This window comes from Triturus cristatus, chromosome 3_1 (genome assembly GCF_964204655.1).
Source record: "Triturus cristatus chromosome 3_1, aTriCri1.1, whole genome shotgun sequence".
Classification (NCBI taxonomy): Eukaryota; Metazoa; Chordata; class Amphibia; order Caudata; family Salamandridae; genus Triturus; species Triturus cristatus.
Genome location: NC_140583.1, coordinates 709,113,003 through 709,139,229, shown reverse-complemented (window position 1 = coordinate 709,139,229; position 26,227 = coordinate 709,113,003). Strand labels below are relative to the sequence as shown.

General features: G+C 49.3%; 1 protein-coding gene across 25 annotated transcripts in view; it reads left to right on the top strand.

The window, feature by feature from the left end:
- The window catches only part of PPP6R3 (protein phosphatase 6 regulatory subunit 3), a 1,519,855-nt gene that overhangs the window by 1,128,567 nt on the left and 365,061 nt on the right, over positions 1-26,227 (top strand). For all 25 annotated transcript variants that reach the window (XR_014978878.1, XR_014978880.1, XR_014978879.1 and 22 more), the window contains 2 exons: positions 12,934-12,988; positions 23,607-23,737. Coding sequence is in view for 20 of the 25 variants with exons in the window: in XM_085644788.1 (XP_085500914.1) it covers positions 12,934-12,988; positions 23,607-23,737 (186 nt within the window). In the remaining 5 variants the exon portion in view is untranslated. The remainder of the gene's footprint in view (positions 1-12,933; positions 12,989-23,606; positions 23,738-26,227) is intronic.

The following is a 26,227-nucleotide window of genomic DNA, read 5'->3' as shown; positions in this document are numbered from 1 at the left end:
CTCCACCCCCAGATAAGGAATCTAAGCTCCTTGATGCTTCGGGAAGAGTCGCATCTCAGGCAGCAAACGTCTGGCGCATATCAAACACGCAAGCATTGCTAGCTAGATATAACCGTGTGCATTGGGACGAGATGGAACAATTGATCCAAAATCTACCCCAAGAACATAAATCTAAAGCTGAAGACCTGATAAGGGAGGGTAAACTCATTTCCAACAATCGAGTCATGTGCTCCCTCGATGCTGCAGACACAGCTGCCAGAGCAGTAAATACCAGTGTTCTTTTAAGAAGGCACGCCTGACTACGTATCTCTAGATTCAAACCCGAGGTACAAACCTCCATCTTAAACACACATTTTGATAAGAAAATCCCCCCACCTACAGGGGTAATAACCAACCCTCTGGCTCTAAGAACTACTTCTGAGGGAGTTACAGAGGAAATAACGGTAAGGGAAGAGGTAGAGGTTCAAACACACCTCCCCCTCCAATACAAAACAGTGACTAGCCTCTCCTTCCCCCGACCACCTACACCTGTCTGGGAAAGACTGTCACATTTCTTACCAGTTTGGCAGTCAATAAAAACTGACCCGGTGGTTTTACAAATTATCCGTTCTGGTTACTGCCTGGAGTTCATCAACACTCCTCCAACATTTCCCCAAAGTCCCACAAACTCTCACCGGATCGGGGGCACTAGCGAGCCGGCAGCAAGATGGCCGCCACGTAGTGAGGCTCTGCAGGCTGGGCAGCTAATCCATTAATTATCCTGTAGGCGTCCTGCCCATCGCGGCCCGAAAAGGTGTGGGATCGAACCTTTATTGGCTGCTGCACCTGCTGGTGGCAAAAGCGGCGACGGAAGAGAGCTGGCTCCGGAAATACGCTGCGGGAGCACCTACAGAGGGAAAATGGTGGGTCCGGCCTGACTGTGGCGGAGGCTGGTGCGAAATTTGAGCGGACTCAGCTGGAGGTAGTGTCGCGACCCAAACCCAGCCGCGTGCCGACAGTCGACTGGAGCTTGCTTAGGGGGAGACCTGAGTCCGTTCGATGCTGTGGGACGGTTTGAGGCTGTCAGACTGCGGCCCTGCCTCAGGTCTTTGGCTCGGTTTCCTGCGAGGCAGGCGGCCTACCTGGGAGATAGCGGCCCCGGTCACAAGGAGACTGCCCCTGGTTGGGCCTTCCTGGGCGGCCTTGGCCTGGCACAGCACAGATCAGCCCCCACTGAGGGGAAGCTGACGGGCGGGCATAAGTATCCCTGGGGAAACGTGGTCCCCCTGGCCCCAACAGCGCTGGAACCGGTCGCTGGGGGCCGGGACGAACGCAGCCTCAGTTTAGATTGTCGGTGAAGCAGGCCGGAACTCTCCAGCAGACTAGCGGGAAGATCACGGGTCAGCAACTGCTCGAGCTGAGCAAAGGACTGATGGGAGAGCTGTTGGATCCTATGGGCCAAAGTATGCCCGAATGGACACTTGTGTATGCCCTGGTAGGGTGATAAGCTTTGTAGAATTGCCATGCAAATGCACATTATTTTTTATATCTATGATCATGCTCTTTCCTATGGCGATATGTCGCTGTCTGTATATGCTAAAATTCCCAAATAAAGGTTTTTAAAAAAAAACTCACCGGATCATCTACACCCCCTCAAACAAGAGGTACAGTCTCTACTTTTAGAAGGAGCTCTAGAGCCCGTACCACTACAACACCAAGGTTCGGGTGTGTACTCCTTTTACTACCTAATACCAAAAAAGGTCGGGTGTCTCAGACCAATCATAGATCTCAGAGAACTCATTTTTTACATAGTCAGACCATTTTCACATGGTAACACTTCAACAGGTACTACCTCTTTTGCAAAAATGCGACTTTCTGTCCACTCTAGACTCAAAGGACGCCTACTTTCATATTCCAATCCACCCTGCTAATCGCAAATTTCTCAGGTGTGTGCTAGCGGGTCAACATTACCAGTTCAAGGTACTCCCATTCGGAGTCACCACTGCCCTCAGAGTCTAGACAAAATGTCTGGCAGTAGTAGCTGCTCATCTCGGGAGACAAAGCATCCATGTTTTCTTATACTTCGACTGGCTCATCAAAGCCAGAATGTACCAACAGTGTCTCAAATACAATTCCATAACCTTCAAGTTACTACTTCGACCAAGGTTCACAGTCAATGTGCCAAAGTCGCATCTTCAGCCAGCCAATATTCAGAACTACCTAGGAGCCACTTTAGATCCTCAAAAGGCTCTGGCGTTTCCCAACACAGCCAGAATTCGCAACATTCAGGCTTTGGTTCTTTAGTTTCAACCCAATCAATCTCTTCCAGCTCCTGCTTACATGCAACTGCTGGCGATGATGGCATCTTGCATCATGATCGTCCCGATGCATGCTAGGCTTCACATGCGTCCTATTCAGTAATGCTTAGCCAGTCAGTGGAACCAGTCCCACAGACTATTAACCGATCTAGTGTTGGCAAGCAGCCGTACTTAACGCTCTCTGCAGTGGTGGAACACACAAAATCTGTCAAAAGGACGGCCCTTCATAGACCCGGTTCCACAGACAGTACTAACAGCGGACACGTCTCTAACTGGCTTGGGTGCTCATCTACAGCAACTCACAAGACAAGGCCTGTGGAGTCACCAACAAACGTTTCTCCACATCAACCATTTAGAGCTTATGGCCCTATTTCTAGCCCTCAACGCTTTTCAAACCCATCTAGCGGGCAAAGCTGTCCTGGTTCGTACCAACAACATGACAGCTATGTATTACATACAAAAACAGGGGGGAACACACTCCCAACTGTCCTACCTAGCGCAGGACATCTGGAGGTGGGCCATTCATCACAAAATCCATCTCCTAGCAGAACACCTCCCAGGAGTAGATAATCAGATGGCAGATCTGCTAAGTCACCAGACACAGCAAATCTACGAATGGGAACAACATCCTCAAGTTCTCCTCCCATTCTTTCAAATGTGGGGCTTTCCAGACATAGACCTATTAGCCAAGCCCCTAAAGGTCGTCTTCTACAGGATTGAACTCATTCCCTGCTAATATGACTGATTGTCTTCAACAGTCCTATCGTTTGCCGCAGATCTCTCCACGCCCGCATCACCCTGCCACGTGAGCTTCCCTGACTACGGCGGATCGCCCAAGACGAGCAACTTGCTCTATCATAATTACATGAGATCCTCTGACCACATATAACGATGGATACCTGAGGCTACCCAGACTGGGCTATCTCCCTCCCCTTGTCCTGATGAAGACCCGCCATGACTTCTTAATTAAGCCTTGACAGGGTTGAAACGTCGACGATCCCACACGGTTCAGACTTATCGAGTCTCTGGCTTCAAATGAACGAATAACTTGTATATCTGCCAGAGTCATTGTTGTGTCTTAACACTCTGACCATCAATGTTCTCTTCCCTTGTACAAACTGTATATTTATACACCTTGTACTTACTATATGCACTTTACTCCTATCACCGAGCACCAAATGTCACGCTAGCACACATCACGTTAGATCATACTCTGTCCTGATAGCCTTGTACATATTTTGCAAATATATATATGCCTTAATTTATATAAATACCAGAATACTTATCAATCTGTGCCCTTGTTTTGTTACATTTTTTCAAAATTCCTTGTAAATCATTGTTTTTGCAATAGAAGTTGCATAGAAAGAAACTCTTCTCTGATTGATTCCTCTTTTCCGAAATGAATAGTTTTATGCCCGACAGGACCATTGTTGTCTCAATGACTCAGCAAATCCACAAATGGGAACTACATCCTCAAGTTCTCCTCCCATTCTTTCAAATGTGGGGCTTTCCAGACATAGACCTGTTCGCCACGCCCCTAAAGGCAAAATTCCCAAACTTCGTGTCCAGGTATCCGCACCTATTGTCCAATGGCAATGCACTATGGATGAACTGGTCAGGGATATTTGCTTAAGCTTTTCCGCCTCTCCCACTCATTCCATTAGTGGTTCAGAAACTCAGACAAGCGTCCCTGACACTAATCCTAGTTGCTCCCACATGGGCACATCAACCATGGTTCACAACCCTGTTGGAACTCTTAATGGTTCCTCATCAGAAACTACATCTTACACCCAATCTCCTCACACAGAGCCATAGAGACATAAGACACCCAGACAACAGTCAACTCGATCTGGCACATGAAGTCTTAGAGTTTGGCTATCTTAATCCACCGCCAGACTGAATGAATATTATCAAGGAAGCTAGACGTCCTACCACAAGAGCGTGCTATGTAGCAAAGTGGAAGTGGTTTGTGATTGACTGTAGCGGGTTGATGCTTCTGTCCAAAACATTATGCTATTTGTTACATCTACAGTGTTCCAATTTAGTATACACGTCAATACGTTTACATCTAGCTGCAATAGCTGCATACCTACAAAATAACATCTATCTAGTACCTGTCATTAAAGCATTTATGGAAGGACTCCAGAGTTATTCCCCCGAGACAATATGGAATCTCAACATTATCCTTACCAGACTAATGGGTCCACCCTTTGAGCCATTGCACAAATGTGAACTGCAATTTCTCAAATAAACTGCTTTCTTAGTGACTGTCACATCACTCAGAAGAGTGAGCTAGCTTTAGGCATTAACTATAGAAGAACCTTTTTTACAAATGCACCTAAATAAAGTAGTTCTTAGGACTAATCCTAAATTCCTTCCTAAAGTCATTTCTGTGTTACATATCAATCTGTTGAGTTACCCGTATTCTTCCCTCAACCAGATTCAGTAGCAGAACGTGCCCTACACACATTAGATGTAAAAACAGCTTTGTTGTATTACATAGAAAGGACAAAACCTTTCCGTAACACAAATCAACTGTTTGTCACTTTTGCTCCACCCCACAAAGGCAATCCCATATCAAAATCAGGAATTGCAAGGTGACTAGCTAAGTGCATTCAAATCTGCTATGCTAAAGCAAATCGAACATTAACAGTTTCCCCCTAGAGCACACTCTACACGCAAACTGGGGGCTTCTCTGGCATTCTTAGGAAATATACCCATAGATGACATATGTAAATCTGCTGTTATAAGATCAGGGAAGCACTCCTGGTTGGTGGTTTTTAAAAGAATTGTTGCAAAATTTTTGCAAAATTTTACCAATGGTGCTGCAGTTGAGCATAAGTTGTCCTCTTACGCTATGAATATGTATGGTTATTGACAAGTGTGAACTTGTGTAAACTGCGCACTGTTCACCTAGTGTTGAAGCTAACACCACACTTTGATCCAAATCATACTACTCAAACATTGTTTCCAAGTAAATTATATAACATTTACTTTACAATAATACTCGTGTTGTCATTTTTTAACAACCAAATAAAGTTTGCCAAATTGAATAATACAAGAAAACATATACATCCATTTTACATATATTCCATTTTAGTATACAAGTATGTTGGTCAATCACATAATTGCATTTATAATTCACATGCCCAATGCATTTCGGAACACTAAGGTTCCTTCTTCAGGGGCCAATCTGAATAGTCAGAAATTAAAGTGCCTTTGTATGACGTTCTGTGTGAGTAAGCTGAAATGGCACTAAGAGTCACCTCAACGAGGTGAGGATCCGATATGTCCGATAATCTGGGTCAATACCACGGAATCACCTATGTTCTCTTGCGCCGTATGCTGTGGTGTTTTCTCACGTTGTTACTTGCGCCGTCACTTCATTGTCACGAGCACTTTGTACACTTTTCTTTAGGGTTGCCTTGGTATTTATACCCAACAGTGCTGTAACAACTGCTTTGTGCATTTCCTGATCTTCTTCTTTTTTTTTTTTTTTTTTTTGAAACCGTTTATTACAAAACTCAAAAAATATACAAAGATGGGCCTACAACCTTCCGGCCGGCCGCTAGTAAACAAAAGGAGCATATGACACACATTGTAGAGCGCGCGTTGCGGCTAAGGAAGATGCACAGGAGTTAACAGCGTTGATAGCCACACCATCCGGACCCCACTGTACGGTTCCATTTTAAACTGAAATAACAACCAGAAAAAACAAAAACCACAAGGCAATCTACTATCAGAAATAGCAGCATGTGCTCCCCTGAGAGGGGGACCCTACCAATCCATAGGAGTATCAAGAAGGGGAAGAGATCAGGATTAGGGCTGGGTAAAACTCAATGCCCGGAGCGGGGAAGATGGGTCGGCTACGGGGATGGGGCAGGCGACGGATCGGGCAATAACGGTGGAGTACAGATTCCCCCGCAGTAGGCGTTCCAGGGGCCCCAGACTTTCACCCATGTCCCAGGCTTACCTCTCGCAACACACACCACCTTTTCCCGAAACATGCACCAATCCATATGTTCCTTCCAGGCCGAGACAGTCGGGGACCTCTGAGATCCCCACAGTTGAGCAATATCACGCTTAGCCACCATATATCCCAGAGTCACCCACCACGTCTGTGGCGCCGAATAGTCTGTAGGTTCCCACACATTCAACAGGCATCTCCTAGCTTCGGGTAGCAGCACCACACGCAGGACCTCATGCACACCACGCCAGAATCGCTCCACATCCGGGCATTCCCACAATATATGCAGAAAGGTCCCCAAAGCGCCACACCCACGCCTACACAGCCCGTCCACAGCATAGCCCATACGCAGAAGCCTCGGCCCCGTCATGTAGACTCTGTGGAGTATCTTGAGCTGGACGAAGCGAAGGCGGGCCGGTATGGCCACCTCTTTCGGGGAGGCCACCGCAAGGGTCCAGTCCTCGTCGTCCAGCTCCAGTCCATCGGCAACCCAAGCCTCACGAAGGGCAATCAGCAATCCCGTGCGGTCATTGATCAGTTTTTTGTAGATCAGTGAGATCGTGCTGTCCGGAACGTGTCCATCCAGCACTCTATCCTCAAGGGGGGAACACTCCGGGATGGATGCAACGTCCGGGAAGACGGAGCCCAGTGCATGACGGACCTGCAAATACCGAAAGTACTCCCTGCCATGCAAGTGGTATTCCGCCTGCAGCATCTCGAACGTTTTAAATCCTCCCCTCGTCCAGAGATCCCCCACCTTGCTAATGCCTATCATGTCCCACTTCTCGAAGCCCTTCGAGGTCCACAGGGAGCCCAACTGCTCGGACGCGTATAGTGGTGACGTCCGGGTCAGACGATCCTTCCACCCCATCGCCACAGTAGCCGCATGCCACACTCGCACCATGACACGCGTGGGGCCGGTCAGCCGAGCGTCGGGCGCGCTGGAGTAGAGCGCTCGATTATAATCCCCACCCGGGAGTAGCAACTTATCCATTTTGAATGCCGAGTTTAAAGCGGGCCCATACAGGCCGTGATTAATCGCAGCCAGCTGGGAGGCCCAATAGTATCGTTTGATATCCGGGAGGGCAATCCCGCCGTCATACCAAGGGAGCGTCAGCTTCGCCAGGGCGATTCGCGGCCTCCCGTCCCAGAACAGGCGGCGCTGCAAACTCTCCACCTCACGGAAGTAGCGCGCTGGGACGGGGTCCATAGTATTCTGCAAGGCGTAGAGGAAGCGCGGCAGAGACATCATCTTAAACAATGCCGCCCGGCCGAGCGGCGAGAGCGGCAAGCGCCGCCAGCGCGCGACATCTTCCTTCAGGCGCTGGAGGGGGGGAAGCAAGTTCCGATCATACCGGGCCTCTGGGTCCAGAGTAATGAAGACACCCAGGTACCGAAATCCCTGCGGGGCGATCTGGATCGGACAGCCCCGCGGGAGAATGGGCGCCTCCCCAGAGAGAACATACACGCACGATTTAGCCCAGTTGATGACAAGGCCGGAGTAACGACCAAATGACTGCAAAACATCAACCAGTACTATAAGTGAGTTACGTGGGGAAGCTAGGTACAAGAGGATGTCATCGGCGTATAGGGATACGCGGTCCTCATGCTCGGGGGTCCGACGGAGACCACGGATGGAAGGCTCCCACCGCAGCCACTCTGCCTGGGGCTCCAAGGCAAGCGCAAAAAGGAGCGGCGATAAGGGGCAGCCCTGCCGCGTGCCCCGGCCCAGCTCAAACGGAGCCGATACTCTACCGTTCACCACCACCTGCGCCAATGGGCCCGAATACAGCAATTTGACCCAACTGATGAACCCTGCGCCAAAGCCAAACTTCGCAAGCATCGCCCAGATGTATGGCCATTCAAGCGTATCAAACGCCATGGTGGCGTCCAGGGATGCCAAAATGGCCGGCTCCCGTATGTACTGAACACGTGCAAGCACCCCATGCAAACGCCGCAAGTTAAGAGCTGTGTTACGATGGGGAATAAAGCCGGACTGATCCTGGTGAACCAGTTCGCCCACCACGCCGACCAGCCGATTGGCCAGGACCTTGGCGAGAATTTTAGGCTCCGCGTTCAGTAGCGAAATGGGCCGATAGGATGTAACCCGGTCCCGAGGTCTCCCCTCCTTGTGGATAACCACGATTGTAGCCAGACGCTGGTCCAGCGGGAGGGAGCCCACCGAATGGGCCTCCAGGAACATCGATCGGAGATGTGGAGCCAGCGTATCCGGTCTCAATTTGTACAACTCGATGGGGAGACCATTAGGACCCATGGCCTTGCCGGAAGCGACCGAGCGTATGGCGAGGGCGATTTCGTCGGAGGTTGGAGCGGCGTCCAACGACACTCTGTCCTCCTCAGAAAGGGAAGGCAGCGCGATATCCCTGAGCAGGATACAGGAATCCTCTTCAGAGCAGGAAGACACCGGGGAATACACCCCACGGAAATAGTCCGCGAAACAGGAGACAATTTCTTCCGGCTCAGTAACACACACACCGCCTGTTTTCTCAATCAGCGGGACTACACGACTCGCTCTCTCCTTTTTGTCCAGCCACGCAATCAATTTACCAGCCTTATCACCCACATCATACAATCTCCCCTGTTGCTCTCTACTGAGGCCCCTGGCTGCCTCCGTGACGAGGGCCCTATAGGCCGTTTGCTTGAGTTGGAGGACATGCAATACGGCATCCGTCACCCCACTTTCTAGATTACCCTCCAACTCGGCTATCTCAGCTTCCACCCGGGTCACCTCCTCCCGCTCGCGCCTCCGGGTGTGGGAAATGAGGGACAGGGCCTCTCCTCGTAGTACTGTCTTGAATGCCTCCCACAGTGAGACAGCCGAAGGCACGGACCCCACATTCTCGTCAAAGTAGCGCCGGAGGGATTTAATCAATTCAGCGCGAATAGTGGGGTCGCGCAAGTACCAGGGATTGATCGGGACCACCCTACCCTCACCCCTCGGAAAAAGGTCCAGGTGTAACAGGAGCGGGGAATGGTCCGAGATACCCCGTGCCAAATGGCGCACCTCTCCCACCCTCCCAACATAGGCCGCCGGGACCAGGACATAATCTAGTCGTGAGAGACTACCATGGGCCCCCGAATGGAAGGTATACTGTAACTGCGTGGGATGCTTCAAACGCCAGCAATCCACCAATCCCAAAGTGTCTAATAGACCAGAGAGCCACGCTTGGGCCTGGGGGAGGTCCCTAGGGGGGTGACGATCCACAGTCCCGGAAACCACCGCATTGAAATCCCCCCCCCCCCCACCACCAGAATCCCCCCCGGAAGGCCAAGGAGGAGGCGCCTCAGGTCCGCAAAGGTTGTCGACTGCAGCCCCGGCGGGACGTATACTGACACAAAAACCACCACTTTGCCCTCCATCCTGCCCACCAAGACCGCGTAACGTCCCCTGTCGTCATGGAGCACCTCATCAATCTCCAGCGGAAGCGAGTTCTTAACCATGATGCCCACACCCCTTGAGCCAGACGTAAAGCCCGAATGGGCCACTAGGCGATAGCCACGCCGATTCATGGCGCAGAAGGAGTTGCCAATGAGGTGTGTCTCCTGCAGAAAAACTACATCGGGCGAGATTCGCTTCAAGAACTGCAGGACCACCCCACGTTTAATCCTGTCCCCCAGTCCATTCACGTTCCAGGACAAAAGAGTTAGTTCCCTACCCCCCATCATAGACAAGCGCCACCATTCGTCCCCCCGAGAGCACTATAGAGCTAGCACAATGATACTTTTGCCTTGTGGTGAAAACGAACAACACCCCCCCATCCCTACCCACCCACCCCAACCAAACTCCCCCCTCCCTGCACCCCTGCATGAGCCCGAACAGCCCCCCCAACGTGCAGTGTGCCTGTCGCCCCATATATATAATAAAAAACTAGCTAAGCCCCCTAGAGGAGGAGGGAGAACCCCCAAGAGACCCCACACAACCTCCATAGGAGGGGAAATTATACAGACAGATGCTTAATCGAGAGTGGCAACATTTTTGTCCAGAGTGAAGCCCAACATCACCCCCTCAGTCCCGATCCAGGGTGCCGTCTCCCCCCGCCGCCCCCCCCCCCCTCCCCCCAGATCACGATCCCCAGACAGAGTGTCCAGCCAGTCTCCGGCCGCTTCGGGGCGATCAAAAAAGTGTGTGCGACCCTCTACCTCCACTCGCAGCTTGGCTGGGAAGAGCATTGCGTATTTAAGGTTCAAGTCCCGAAGACGGCGCTTGACGCCTTGGAAACTCAGTCTCTGCTTCTGGACCGCTGGGGTGAAATCCGGATAAAAGTTCACCTCCATGTTATCAAGCTTAACCGGCCCCAACAGTCTGGAGGCTTGCAGGATAGCGTCTCTGTCCCGAAAGTTGAAAATCCGGGCAATGAGGGGCCGCGGAGGGGCTCCGACCCTCGGCCTTCTCCCGGGAACCCTGTGGGCCCGCTCCACCGCAAAGAATTTACTCAGCCCCCGTGGCTGGAGATGGGTAGCGATCAGGTCCTCCACAAATAGGTCCGCCGCCGCTTCCTCCCGTCCCTCGGGTACTCCGATGATGCGGATGTTGTTTCTCCGGGCCCGACTCTCGGAGTCCTCCAGGCGCCGATCCATAAGCGCGCTCGCCTGACTAAGCCGGCGCACCTCTGTTTGTAGCGCCGCCACATCAGTAGTAAGGCCCGATGCGGTGTGGGCCAAAGAATCAACTCGGTCGTTGGTCTTGGAAAGATCGGCCCTCACCAGGCCAACATCCACGAGGACCGAGTCGATCTTCTGTGCCAGTGTGTCGAACCGCTGGCCTACCGAGGCCTTCATCTCGGCAATGGCGCCCATGACATCCCGCAGAGTCAGATCCGTGGGCAGGTCCGGGGCATCAGGAGGGTCCTCAGGGGATTTATGCGGTCCGCCGGGAGATCCCTTCTGGAGGGTATAGCGGTCCATACTGTTGGCCTGATGGGTGGTGCCACGCCGGGTCGGCTTGGTCTTTGCCCGGTCTCCATCTTGTTTGGTGGCCATGGCCACTAGTCTCCCGGTCGCACCAGTCACGTCGTGAAAGGCAGGCAATCAGGGCCACAAGCTCCGGGGGGGGCCACCCCCGATCGGCGGGGTGGGTCACAGCCGGCGGGCAGGCCCAGTCTCCCAGCGAGACCACACCAACACAAGGAGCCCCGCGACCCAACCCTGCAGTGATTGCAAGGGGGTGCGAAAGCGCGGGATGCGTGACTCGCCAGGCCCGGCCCGCCGCTGTTGTTCACTTTGTCACTGGGTCACCCCTCAGCGCAAATCCGGGGTCTGGCGAGGAGAAGGCCGCAGACTTCAATCGGTGCTCACTCCGGTGTCCGAGGTCCGATTTGACAACGGGAAACGGGTGCCACCTCAGCTCAGGCTCACCAACACATTCCCCTCATCCGAGACAGGATAAATTCAGGATAGTCGTGGGAGGTTGCGGAGGTCCTCGGGAGCCTCGCACCTACGCGGCCATCTTGGTTGCGCGCTAGGCTCCTCCCCATTTCCTGATCTTCTTAAAATATATGACGCCTACGGGCGCATTGATTGAATTATTTGAAGCCTCTTTTCTTGTGTTCGTTTATCGTAATGTCTTGCACATACAAATTTAAACAGTCTCAATAAATCCGGCTGAGATATTGTTGCATTTATACTGTACTTACCCATATCTCAGTTTGGTTTATGGGTTATACTCCTCTGTCTTTTCTATAAAGGTATGATGAGACACGCTGACAATTTTTAAAGATCCTGTGCGTGCATGCATCCTTACTCCTAGAGTCTATAAACAATATAAACCCTCTCCAACAGATCAGGTATTTATTAAGGGCCAGTTTCCACTAGACTCACTGGTAGTGTCCAATGCTCGCAAGCGAGCAAATCCACAAAACTCTGGGGACGCTCTTCCCTGGATAAAAAATCCAAGCTAATAGACACTTCTGTCTAATGCATAGCTGCCAATCACTGGCGCATTGCAAACACGCATGGCCTTTTTGCCAGATATAGCCAGGCGCACAGGGATGAAATGGAGCAATGGCACCAATATCTCCCAGATGAGCATAAAGCAAAAGCGCAGAATTTGGTCCATGTAGGAAAGCTAATTTCTAATTCTTCAGTAAGATGTGCTCCAGATGCCGCTGCCATCGCAGCTAGAAAGGTCAGCACTAGCGTCCTACTGAGAAGGCATGCTTGGTTAAGGATTTCCGGGTTTAAGCCCGAAGTCAGACAATTTACTTTAAATACACCCTTTGACAAAGAACATCTCTTTGATACTGAGGTCAAACAGGCGTTTGAGAAAATGAAAAGGGACAATGAAATGGCAAAGTCCATGGGGGCGCTCCAGTTTACTTCAAACATATCCATGTCTATAAATTAAAGTACTTATGTGGCCTACTGTTTTCATAATGGATTATGTGCACTCTGTTACTAATCTGCCTCATTAATCACTAATCCACTATTCCATGCATCCATTTGAGATGTTTTAACATCTCCACTTGATGTTCATAACCATTCACACTTATTCTTTACATTTGACTCTAAATACAAATAAAAATATTTCTATGCACACCACTTTTGTCACTTGTTTGCCTTCTAATATTTTGTTGAATATGCACAACTGATTTTACAGTTCACAAGCAGTCTCTTTAGTTTATTTAATGTATACTTTTTCTTTTTGATTAGTGTTTCTTTTGATCGTGTGTCAGATATCAACTTTACCCTCAATACAACAGAAAGTGTGAGTATGCATTCTTTGAACACCTTTAATCCAATTTCTCATATATTGTTACCGAAGTTGTAGGTGCATGTATCTTCCCTCTGAAGTGCTTCTTGAGCAAAAATGTGTTTTACATTAACATCATGTTTATTTCTGATGGATTATTCCTGCATATTCTTGTTCATTTTAGAATTATCTCTAGGTTCAAGACTGTACATGGAGGTCTTTAAAGGTCTCACAATGAATGCCAGACTGAGAATTTATTCACAGAAGTTGACCTGATTTTAGTTTTTTTTTGTTTTTATCATGACTCTCAAGAACTCACAATTCAAGCCCTAAAGATTGTGTTTGCCCTGTTGCAGGGATTTTGCTGAGTCACAAAACTACGCTTGGGGATCATAGAACCTTAGTAGGCAGGCACTGAGTCATCCTACCACCTGAGTACCCATGAGCCCAGTACCGAATAGCTATAGTGTCTCACTTGCCCTCCTACTCACTCACAGGGGCACAAGTGATTAAACACCCCAGAACACAACAGTCCAGACCCTTGTCATGGATTGCGGTTGCAGGACACACCCTTTCGCTTCCACACTTGTACTACTCCACAATAAGTAATGTCAGACATGAGAAAAGTTTAAAATATTTATTTTAACTATTGTTCTCTAGTATGCAGTAATTGTGCCACAATAAGTATGAAAATGCATAACAAACATACGGCCAGCATAGTAAGTAGTACAAAAATCATAAAAGGAGCTGTCATTGTATAAGACAGGGTAGCCCCACCTTCCTCCCCTTTTTACAGCGGCAATACGATTATATATCAGAAGATCTCTGGGTGTTGGCAGCAGACCCTGTACCCTAGTATACACAGATGAAAGTTCTACATCTCAGCTGCCTTCACGATCTCTTCCCTGGAAAGATCCCTCTCCAAGTGTTTTGTTACCTATCTGCACACTTATGACAAGTACGTGTTCCCAAAAAAGCTGCTGCGTTTGTGTTTTTTGTCTAGGTGCTAGGGCCTGACCAGAAAAGAATAACAAGGGGTATTGTTATTTAACCTTGTATAAGGTGTTCAGACTAAATCCCAGGAAAGAACAGAATGTGAAAACAGCAGGTTCTGTGTGAAAGTAGTGTGGCGCAAAGCAAAATAAGTTTGTATAGGAACGTAAGCAAAGCAGAAGGCAGTCTGCAACGTGCTCATGCTAACAAACAAGTTACTTACCTTCGGTAACAATATATCTGTAAGAGCCATAGATTAGTTATAGATTCCTTACCTTTAGCATTGCCCCCAGGCGTCAGACTGGATCCGGCGAATTTTTTCATCAGCAGTACCCCTGCTTATTGAAAGGTGGCGTTGTTCGCCTCCGCGTTCGTTGTTGGTGTCGTGGTCGCTGGGATGACGTCGCAGTAGCTACTTAGACGGCGCCCTCGCGCGCTGACGTCACTTCTTTTACACGAAATTCCATGGCAGAAGTGCAGAGCCATGCATGACTGTGACCACCGGCGCACAAAACTAGGGCACTGAAAGGGATTCCCTGACCCTAGAAGTCAGTTCGCAGAACGGGGAGGATGGAGGGGCGGTAAGGAATCTATAACTGATATGTCTCTTACAGAGCTATATCATTACCTAAGGTAAGTAACTTGTTCATCTGAAAGAGACAATTAGTTATAGATTCCTTACCTTTAGAATAGATACCCCAGCAATACCAACCCCGGAGGTGGGTCTGCAAACCAAGTTCACACCAGAAAGTCCTGGAGAACAGAACGGCTAAAGAAGCCATCTCTCCAGACATGGCTGTCCAGGCAGTAGTGTTTTGTGAACATGTGCAGAGATTCCCTTGAGCTGCCTGACAGATGTCATTGAGGGGGACTCCCCGTCCCAAAGCCGTGGTAGCTGCCGTCACCCAGGTGGAATGGGCGCTCAGTCCGACTCGAGGCTCCTTTGTCAAAGAGTAGCAAGCTTTAATACGCAAGTCTGAAAGAAACACATAGTGATAGATTCCTTACCTTAGAATTACCCCCAGGCTCCAGATTGCATCCGGAAAGTTTTCGTCAGCAGTACCTCTGCGTGTCCGAATGTGGTGTCGTGCGGCTCCACGTCCGTCGTTGGCGTTGTGGTTGCCGAGATGACGTTGAGGCAGCTACTTAGACGCTGCCCTCGTGCGCTGATGTCAGTTCTTTCTTTTTACACGACAGCAAGCGCCGGTCTGGAGAGAGTGGTACCCCTAGTCATTTTTTGACTGAGTTTTTTTAGGCTTTTTGTCTCGGTTTTTTCGAGTCGATTGACTGCCTGGTGTCGTAGGGATGCCCGGTTTCAAGTCTCCCAGGGACTGTCATCGGAGGATGTCGGTGACGGACCTGCACCGCGTGTGTCTCTACTGCCTGGGGCGCGACCACGACCCCACGTCGTGCCCCGACTGCTGGGCCATGGCACCGAAGACTTTGGGGGAGCGGTCCCGAAAGTTGCTGAAAGTCCGGCAGTCGGCTCCGCGCCGTTCAAGGTCCCGTGGGAGGTCGAGGGACCGGTCGTGGAGCAATCGACATCATACTTCAGGATCTAAATCTTCGCACTCGGGGTCAGGTAAGACGAAGCACAAGAAGTCGAAGAAACGCCATCGCTCGACGACTTCCCATCACGCGACGCAGCTGAGGGTGCTGGTGGTGCCTCCCCGCGGCTCCAGCTGAGCCTACTGTGACGCCGTCTGCCTACCCGCTGTTCCCGGGTCCGTCGTTGACACCGGCCCAGCTGCAGGAATTTGTCAGCCATGGCCCGCCTCTTTGGGCCGTCTGGCGGCTCCGGCATCGCTGTCGGCTCCGGCCCTGCCGCAGGGACCCCAAGGATCCAGGCCTGGATCCCGGTCGATGCCAGTTGACCTCGTTACACCTGGCACCGGACGATGTGGGCCCCGGTTTCAGCCCCGACATGGACACGGAGCCGAAACGGCGTCGCTTAACGCAGATTCCGACGCCATTGGGTCTTTTTACCCCTATGTCCAGCCTCCTTATTCTCGGCCTGTAAATCAGCCTTCGGAGGGAGGGGTCTTCGGACTCTCTCACAGCTCAGTGTGAGTATGACCCAGACTGGGCGGAGGAACTGGGGGATTGCCAGTGGTCTCGACACCTCTCCTGACCATGGCATGCTCACTCCTTCTACCGTGGCTACGGAGGAGGGTGCAAGTTATGCAGAGGTGTTGCGTAGGGCAGTGGAGGCCCTCCACCTCCAACTCCCTACAGTGGCCGTCAGGACTAACCTCCTGACAGAAGTGCTTCAGCCGGAGGCTACCTCTGCGGAGCCACTGCTGCCTTTTAATGAGGCACTTTCTGACGTTCTTTTGGGCACCTGGTCCAGGCCCAACACAGGGGCTCCTGTGGATAGGAACGTGGCCCGACGCCATTGCCTGGCCCCGGGCGACCCCATCTTTCTCTCCCAACACCCCACCCCTGAGAGTTTGGTTGTCCAAGCCTCAACGTCCCAGAGCGGATTCCCTACCACGTTCCCGGACAGGGAATCCAAGAGACTGGAACAATTTGGGAAGAAGATATTTTCTTCCGCCAGTTCAGGGCTGCGATCTGTGTAAGATACGGTGGCGCAAGTGCTGCCTCAGTGTCTGGAGAAGGTGTGGACAGTACTCTCGAAGGCTATTGCTGAGGGGAGAGATGCAGCTAAGTTCACAATACGATGTGGCCTTGACACCGCCGACTCGCTGGGCAGAGCGATTTCCACGACAGTGGCGCTCCGCCGCCACGCCTGGCTGAGGACTACTCGCTGCTCTGGGGATGTCCAGGACACCCTGATGGACATGCCCTTTGATGGCATTCGCCTTTTTGGCAACAAGGCAGATAGTGCGTTGGTGCGTTTTAAGGACTCGCGGGCTATGGCCAAGTCCTTGGGCCTTTCGGTCACTCGCCCTCCTCTGCCTTCTGCTTTTCGCTCCCTTCGTGGCCACGGAAGGGATGCCTCAGCACGTTCACTCCAGAGCCACAGGCCTCAGCAGCAGGCTCAGCGCGGCCACGGATGTGGGACACGCATTGGCGGGTCAGGGGCCCAGCGGGCAGGTCAGTCCACTTCCTCCCCGGCCACCACTGCCCCAAAACCTTCCTAGTCCGGTCTTTCAGGCCCATCAAATGCCAGTGGGCGGCAGGATTGGCCATCACCTCCCCCACTGTCGCACCATCACTTCGGACAGGTGGGTTTTACAGATGGTCCGAAGGGGCTACTCCTTCCCCTTTGAGACTAACCCTCCAGCCATGCCACCCCAGTACCACCGCATGTGTGGGATCACTTGGCACTTCTTCAGCAGGAAGTTGCGGCCCTCTTGGCCAAGGGGGCCATAGAGCGCGTTCCTGCGCCAGAAGTAGGACGTGGTGGTTGTTCCCTCTACTTTTTGGTGCCCAAGAAGGACAAAGGCCTGCATCCTATCTTGAACCTCAGGGATGTCAATCGCTTCCTCTGGAAGGAGAAGTTAAAGATGCTAACTCTGGCACAGGTCTTGTCTGCTCTCGTCCCTGGAGACTGGATGGTAGCGTTGGACTTGCAGGATGCATATTTCCACATTCCCGTCCTGCCGGCTCACCGGCATTACCTGCGGTTCAAGGTAGGCCTCGAGCATTTTTAGTTTACCGTGCTCCTCTTTGGCCTTGCCAGCACCCTTCTGGTTTTCACCAAAGTGATGGCGGTGGTCGCAGTTCATCTGTGCAGATCAGGGTTTCCAGTCTTCCCCTATCTCGACGACTGGCTGTTGAAGGTGGGCTCATCCCAGGCAGTCGTTTCCCACCTCCAGACTACGGCCGACCTCCTGCATTTGCTGGGGTTCTCCATCAATGTGCCGAAGTCGCACCCGATTCCCTCTCAGAAGCTCCTTTTCATCGGAGCGGTTCTGGATACGAAACAGTTTCGGGCCTATCCTCCCGAACGGCGAGACCAGGATATTCAGGCTATTATTCCGATCTTTCGGCCTCTATCCTGAGTTTCAGTCAGGGTGACCCTGAGGCTGCTGGGCCTCATGGCCTCCTGCATCCAGCTGGTCACTCATGCCAGATGGCATATACCGGCTCTGCAGTGGGTCCTCAAGTTCCAGTGGGCACAGCATCAGGGGAACCTGTCCGATTACGTCCAGATCTCGGAGGGCACTGCACAGCAGCTGCGGTGGTGGCTCATGAACCGACATTGGGTCCAGGGCAGATCCCTCTCCCTTCCCCAAACGGAGCACACAGTGGTGACAGACGCGTCCCTCCTGGGATGGGGGGGCCACATGGGAGAGGCGGAGATCGTACGCCTCTGGTCTCCGGTGGAGTCCAAGCTCCATATCAACCTTCTGGAGCTTCGAGCGATCTGACTTGCACTAAAGGCATTCCTTCCCTCCATCAAAGGAAAAGTGGTGCAGGTGTTCACAGACAACACCACCGCCATGTGTTACTGCAACAAACGGGGTGGGGTGGGGTTGTGGACCCTATGTCGGGATGCACTGCGCCTCTTGACATGGCTTGAACAGCAGGGCATTTCCCATGTGGTTCAACACCTGGCAGGTTCACTGAACGCCTGGGCGGACGAACTCAGCCGCCGGTGCATGATGGATCACGAATGGCGTCTGAACTCCGAAGTGGCGCAAGGTCTCTTTCAGCAGTGGGTAGAGCCTTGGTTAGATCTATTCGCCACCGAAGAGAACGCGCAATGTCAGCAGTTCTGCGCGTTGGAATTTCCAAGGCGGCACTCGCTCGGCGACGCTTTTCGTCACGAGTGGAGTTGCGGTCTGTTGTACGCCTTTCCGCCTATACCACTTCTGCCCAGAGTGCTGAAGAAGATCAGGCACGACCGGGCCCAAGTCATCTTGGTGGCTCCGGATTGGGCACGAAGGTACTGGTATCCCAAGCTACTCAGTATGTTGACCGATCCTCCGATACGTCTGCCCCTTCGGGAGGATCTTCTGTCGCAGCAGCAGGGGACGGTCCTCCACCCGAACCTGTCCAGCCTCCACCTCCATGCGTGGAGATTGAGCGGCGGCAGTTGATGCCCTTTGACTTGCCTCCTGAAGTCTGTGATATCATTCTGGCAGCCAGGCGTCCCTCCACAAAGTCGGTATACGCCTGCCGGTGGAACAAATTTGTGGCATGGTGCTCAGCAAAGGCTGTGGATCCCCTTTCCGCCCCTCTTTCTGAGGTTCTCCTCTTTCTTCTTTCTTTGGCCCGGCAGGGCGCTGCCCTGGGCACCTTGAAAGGTTATCTTGCTGCCATCTCTGCCTTCTTGCGGCTTCCTGATCAGCCTTCTCTTTTCAAGTCCCCTGTCGTTACACGCTTTCTAAAGGGCATTACTCACACGTTCCCTCCTGTCCCTTTCGTAATGCCTCAGTGGGACTTGAATCTTGTTCTCACATTTCTAATGTGCGCTCCCTTTGAGCCTCTTCATAATTGTCCTCTTCGTCTGCTGACGCTTAAGACTGCTTTTCTGGTAGCCATCACCTTGGCTAGACGGGTGAGTGAGCTCCAGGCTTTATCTTCAAAGCCTCCTTTTCTCTCTGTTCATCCGGACAAGGTTGTCCTTCGGCCTCGTCCCTCCTTTCTTCCGAAAGTGGTGACTCCATTTCATCTTGGGCAGTCTGTCACCTTGCCCACCTTCTTTCCGCCTCCGCATCCTTCCAAAGAGGAAGAGAGGCTCCACCGTCTGGACCCAAAACGTGCGCTCTCCTTTTATTTGGACCGCACAAAGCAGTTCCGGGTGGACGACCAACTTTCCTTGGATACGTGGGTGCTAAGAAGGGGAAAGCTGTGCACAAACGGACCATCTCTCGGTGGGTCGTTTTGTGCATCAAAATTTGTTATTCCTTGGCAAAAAAGGACCCTCCTGTTGGGCTGCGCGCTCATTCTACTCGGGCCACAGCGGCTACTACTGCTTTGGGACGGGGTGTCCCTTTGCAGGACATCTGTCAGGCGGCAACGTGGGCTTCGCTACACATGTTTTCCAGGCATTATTGCCTTGACAGCCAAGTCCGGAGGGATGGCTTCTTTGGCCGTTCTGTCCTCCAGGACTTTCTGGTGTGATCTTGGTTCGCAGACCCACCACCGGGGATGGTATTGCTTGGGTATCTATTCTAAGGTGAGGAATCTAACTAACTTGTTTCTTTCAGATGAACAAGTTACTTACCTTCGGTAACGATGTATCTGTAAGAAACATTAGTTAGTTAGATTCCTCACCGACCCACCCATCCTCCCCGTTCTGCGAACTGACATCTAGGGTTAAGGTTATCCTTTTCAGGCCCCTAGATTTTATTTTTGGCACTAGTGTCGGTCTTTGCATGGCTCTGCGTTCCTGGCGCGGAAAGCTATGTACAAGAACTGACGTCAGCGCGCGAGGGCGGCGTCTAAGTACTCCGACGTCATTCCGGCGCACGACGCCGACGACGGACGCGGAGCCGCAGACGACGCCTAGCGACGCGCAAGGGGTATTGCTGACGAAAAATCTTCCGGATCCAGTCTGACGCCTGGGGATATTCTAAGGTGAGGAATCTAACTAACTAATGTTTCTTACAGATCCATCGTTACCGAAGGTAAGTAACTTGTTCTACACAGAAAGACACTAATGCTTATATGAGCAGACTTGATCGCTATATATTGCGCCCAAAAACTGGGCAGCACACATTATCCCCAACTGTCAGATCTGGCAGATACTAGGGCCACTTACCCAGTCTTCCTACTTGCCAATTATTCCCCAGGACTTGGCTGATCTGCTGCACAAGACTCATCAACAAACATACAAATGGGAGGTGAACTTCCAAGTAGTTCAACATTAGTTTCACTTTTGAGTGATGCCTGCAATCGATCTTAGTCACCACAGAGAATGCAAAATGGCCTAACTTTTATCCAGGTACCCACACCCAAAGCCCCTAAGCAGTTCTCTAGGGATGAACTGTTCAGGAGTACTTACCTGTGCTTTTTCTTCACTTCTGCTCATCCTCTGTGTAGTGAAGAAAATTGTGCCAGTTAGGTTTATTTCCACTGCACCAAATTGGTCGAGACAACCCTGGTAGTCAATACTACTAGACATGTCGTTAAAACCATGCGAAAACCTAGCACAGACCTACTCCCACAGAACATGGGTTGGCCGAGTTACCCTGATCTGAGTGTTTTGTTTTTGGGCACCTAAAGTCTTAGACTTCGGGTACCTTTAAATGCCACAAGAGTGTATGTAAGGAGATTCGCAAGCCTACTAAAGAGCTTGCTATGCGGCAAAAGGTTTCTTTACTAGTCTAGTTGCATTGACATGGAACCATTAGAGGCTTCAGTACAAGACGTGCTCCTTTCTGCACCTGCAGAAGGCATGTTTAGGATAAACGGTGATCAGTGTCTGTTTGACCGCTGTAGCAGCTTACAAGCAGATTAGTGAACACCAATCTATATTTATAATTTCAGTGGTGAAGGTGTTTATGGTGGGCTATAAGTCGCCCCTCCAACAACGCCTCCCCTTCCCTGATAGGATTTTATAATTGAACTCATGGAGTGCACTTCTGAGCCATTGCGCTCATTAGCATTACAGTTCCTAGCATGGAAGGTGGCTTTACTTGTTGCAATCACTACTTAAGAAGGGTCAGAGTTACAAGCTCTAAAGGTGGAGTAATGCTTCATACTGTTACACAAAGATCGGGTTGTTGTTAGAGAAAACCCTTGTTTGCTGCCAAAGGTTTTTTCCCCGTTCCATATTAATCAAGCAATTGACTAGCCTGTTTTTTTCAACAGCCCTCTCACTTGTGAAAGAACCTCCCATACTTTGGATGTTTAGAGGGCAATCTTGTTACAAACATCGTAGGTAAACAATGGGACCTATTTATAGCTTTTGCCAAGCCCTGCATTAGTAAGCATGTTTTCAAGTTGGACATTGCAAGACGGTTAATTGAGTGCATACATTTCTGTTACTGAAAGGCAAAGTGCATACTGTACTAAGGACACTTTGAAGTTGTAAAAAAGGAGTACGTATTCGTTTCTTAGGTAGTCTTGCCCTTGTAGGCATTTGTAATGCTGCAACGTGGTCAACAACTCGCACTTTTACAAGGCATTTTGTGTATATTTGTGCCTGCTAAGTGGCTCTATTTGGGCAAATTGTTTCAAAGCATCTAGTTGATTGCAAGCCACTGCTTTAGAGATGAGTACTACTTTTCGGTCTATTGCAGCCCAGTACTAGATCGCAGGTGCGTATGATCTTCAGCTGCACATAATACAAATGTGTTATTTTAGGTTCACATATGCTATCCAACCTCTCCCAGATGTAAACTTACAGTGCAGTGTTTGAGATAATAATTAATCAGGCACATTTATGATGCAATACTACACTCTTTCACTCACCCAAATGGCAAATAAATAGCCTGAAGCGGTCTCCTTTGTCGTGGTGCATTGGGAGTCATTTTGAAATAGAAACGTATACTTCAAAGGAAAACAACTTGCAACGTCCAAAACTAAATGTTAGGGCTGTGAAAACCTTTTGAACCTACAGCACTACAAGCTGAAAACAGTCACAGGTACATCTGTTCTTTCTTTGCATGGCTGTCAAAAGTTTCTCCACTGCTCTTTGGTTGGAGTTGTACTAGGCCTAAAGAAGTCATGCAATTTTCCAAAGTTTCTACCCATTTTAATCGCCATAACCAAATGACCTACCCATAGGTAAAAGAAGCAGATGGAAAGAGTGGTTGCATTTCTACCCATTCTGCCACTGAGTACCATCAACCATATGTTAAGTCTGCAGGCAGCACCGCTGTCCTATATAATATGATGTTTTGAAAGTCTGATTGGGAGGGCGTGTCACTGCAGCTTGCAACTCCCCTCATAAAGAAGGTGCGATTCTGAAATCTTTGAGCTCAAATTAATTTTAACCTGGAGCTGCACCATTTCCCGTCAGGCAAAAAGTGGTGACTAGTCCGAAGAACTGGTTCCGTTCTTAAGTCTCTGCTCACTTCCCTGCTTACATGGTTTCCTGCCGCCACTTACAGGAAGGAAGGGCCAGATAACACCTTAAGACTAAGATGGAAGTCAAGTGTCATATTTGATCATCCATGAGGAAGTGAAGGGAGGTTCTCCTTTTGGCTGCTGATGTCCATTTAATAAATACCCACTATGTCTGTATGGTAGCCCTTTTGTCTCTGCTGTGCAAGGTGGGGGGATGGAAGAGGAGAACTGATGCCAACAATGGCTTAGGAAGCAACCTTTAGGCAGTGCACATCAATCAAGCCTCCAAACCTGTGCTCCCTTGCCTGCACCCTCTCCCCCACCCCACTCTACTCCACCACACTCCTTTCCATCCCATCCCACCCCATTCAGTTGCTATGTTTTAAACAAACACAAAATTGGTTTAGTAGGAACACTAAATTGTATCCCTCAGCAAATATTTTTAGGTCAGAGTTTATTGGGTGGTCTTTGAACAATGTTAGTTTTTATCCTGCTTGAATGGTAGCAATAAAACGTACCATTTGTTCTCGCCTTAACCCATTTGATGGTTCTAATTTAACAAAAATGTGTAAGTGGGTAGTGGTGTTTTATGTCCATCCTTCATTCTGAACATGAATACATTCAACCAACCTATTATTAAATTGTATTGGTGTTTTTTATGTTTTTCTATATTTGAGAATGCTGCATTTATGATGTACTTAAAATATTTTAGGCTAATATAGCCCTGTTTGAAGCATGCTGTAAGGAACGGATACAGCAGTTTGATGATGGTGGTTCTGATGAGGAAGACATCTGGGAAGAAAAAAATATTTCGTTTACACAGGAATCAAAAAGAAGATCTAGGTACGGTGACATGAGCCTTTGAATTGAGCCTAGATAAGTTTACTCAGTTTATTTAAATTGCATGTGTAATTTAGTAAAATAGTTTTAATGACTTTGTATGCCCACAAATTCCATTGTCATTTTAGAGGTGATCATGTGGAGCCAAACAATGATGTTTATACTTTAACAAACCTCCTTTACAAGTTTCTTGAACAAATTGTACAAAATAGATTTTACCACAGCTCACTGTATCCTTCGTTGAATGCTTTAATGCCAGAATCAAAGCTAAAGCTAAGGGATGTTCTTTTGAAATGCTTAGGTTGTTTTAGGGCAAATAGTGAATGTGACTGCAAAATATATATTGGGTACTCCTAGACATGTTTCCTATTATGTTGATGGTTTGTATGATGTAATCTAAATGCTTTGAATTATAATGCTTGATCTGTAGGTAATATGAAAGTGTTCATAGTGTTTTGCTTGGAAATCTAGTCCATGCCTTGCATCTTGGCGCACCGGCTGCAAACGGCTGTAGTGATCTGTGAATACCGAAATGAGTAAGTGCCTTCTGTGAATACCAAAATCAAAATGGTAGTAAGTTTAGGATTTTGTCTTAAGTTAGTTCTGTGAATCGGGGCCTTGGTCTGTAAGCTCTGCCTATCCCCGCAACATGACAAGGAGTCGTGTGAGGCTTGCCTGGGTTTCCGGTCTAAAAAGACTTTCCGCCAACAGAGGGAAAGCCGCTAGGCCCATCCCCCCATGCAAGCACACCAAGCAGAAGATGTGCCTCATATCTTAGGCGAGCAGTCACTCAAGCCGGAAGAGGAATTGTAAGACGCTGAAGTACAAAATGTACCAATGGACATCCCCATACTAGTCGCCAGCTGCGGGGAAGGCTCATATTCCAACACGACCCGTCAACATCCAAAGGGCACATGATTACTCCGGCGAAATCCCTACAGACCTCCACTGAACCATCCAACATGGATTATGGAACACCATTGCCCTCAAACCATGATGGTATCCGAAACAGGCAAAGCAGCAGACAACCGTCCCTCCGCGTAAGAAAACACCGGAAGGCATTGAAACGCCAAAGGCATCGACCGCCCCAAAGTTAAAGCTCACATTGGTGCCAGTGTCAAGCACAAGCTTCACCGTAAAAGCACCACAAAGCATCAGACCTGAAAATTCCACCTTCAAAAACACCCTCTATGGCTAAAGATTCTCAACTACACAAAAAATCATTTGCACCAAAATTGACTTTGACGCCTAAACTACCCTAAGCGGCTCTGTATATACTGTTCCCAAATAGGTACAGGGTGTACAGAGTCCACAGTCCCCAGAGGTTTGGCAGAGGTTAAAGTTGGATATAACCTTACTTTACTCTCTAAAGTGGTAGCTTGGTCGAGCAGTAAGGCAGTATCAGAGGACAGTGTAAAGCATTTGTTGAACACACTCAGTCAGCAAATGATCTCACACACTCAATAACTGAACTCTAGGCCAATGGTTTATATAAAAAATATATGGTTGTTTTATTTTAGAACCAACAAAAGGTATCAAAATATACTTTCTCAGAATGAGATGCTTTAGTTAAATACTTTGCAATAGGCAATTGACTTTTGCAGGTTATAGTTAGTTTGTTGCAATAGGCAACACAATTTCAAACACAATAAAACATTGAGCTCAATGGGTATTTTAAGTTATGTACAATTGATTACTTTCAGGATTACTTTTCTAACTCCCGACTGGATCCTAGATTCAGTCCAGGGACAGTTCTTGGAAACAAGTGAGTACATTAGTTTTAGTTACTGTTGTGATTTTTAAGCAATATTTTGCTATTTTAAAAGTTGACACTTTGAAACTTTTTCTAATCAAATTACCAATGTTATCATATGGAAGAAAATTCACTTAGCAGGTAAGTGGGGTTATGGTTACTTTTTCTAGGTCAGTGTTGGATCCTAGATCCAGCACTAGTGTACCACCTGTAAGCAGTTGAGAAACTGCGTTTAAGTTACACAGGCGATTTTTAAGGAATATTTATAAGTTTGCAAAATCGACACTTAGAAGAAATTTCACAGAAAAACAGTCAATGGTTTCCTATGGAAGAAAATTCAAGTTACGGGTAAAGTATGTTCTTGTTACTTTTGTAATCCATTGCTGGGCTCCTAAGCTCAGTACGGGGGCATATATCCAAGACAGGTAAGTAATTACGTTTTCACAGTTGGTACAATTTTTAAAGAATATCTGTAGTTTGCAAAAATCGACACTTTGAAGAAATTTCACAGAAAAAGTCAATGGTTTCCTATGAGAGAAAATTGAGGTAGTGGTAAGTACGGTTGTAAGTGCTCTTCAGGGTCAGTGGTGGGCACCAAGATCCAGCACTGGGATCTCTCCTAATAGCAGGTGAGTATTTCCGTTTTCGTTACTCGGTTGATTTTAGGTGAATATTTTAAAGTTTAGAAACTCCACACTTAGAAGAAATTTCAAGAGAAACCAGTCAATGTTACCATATGG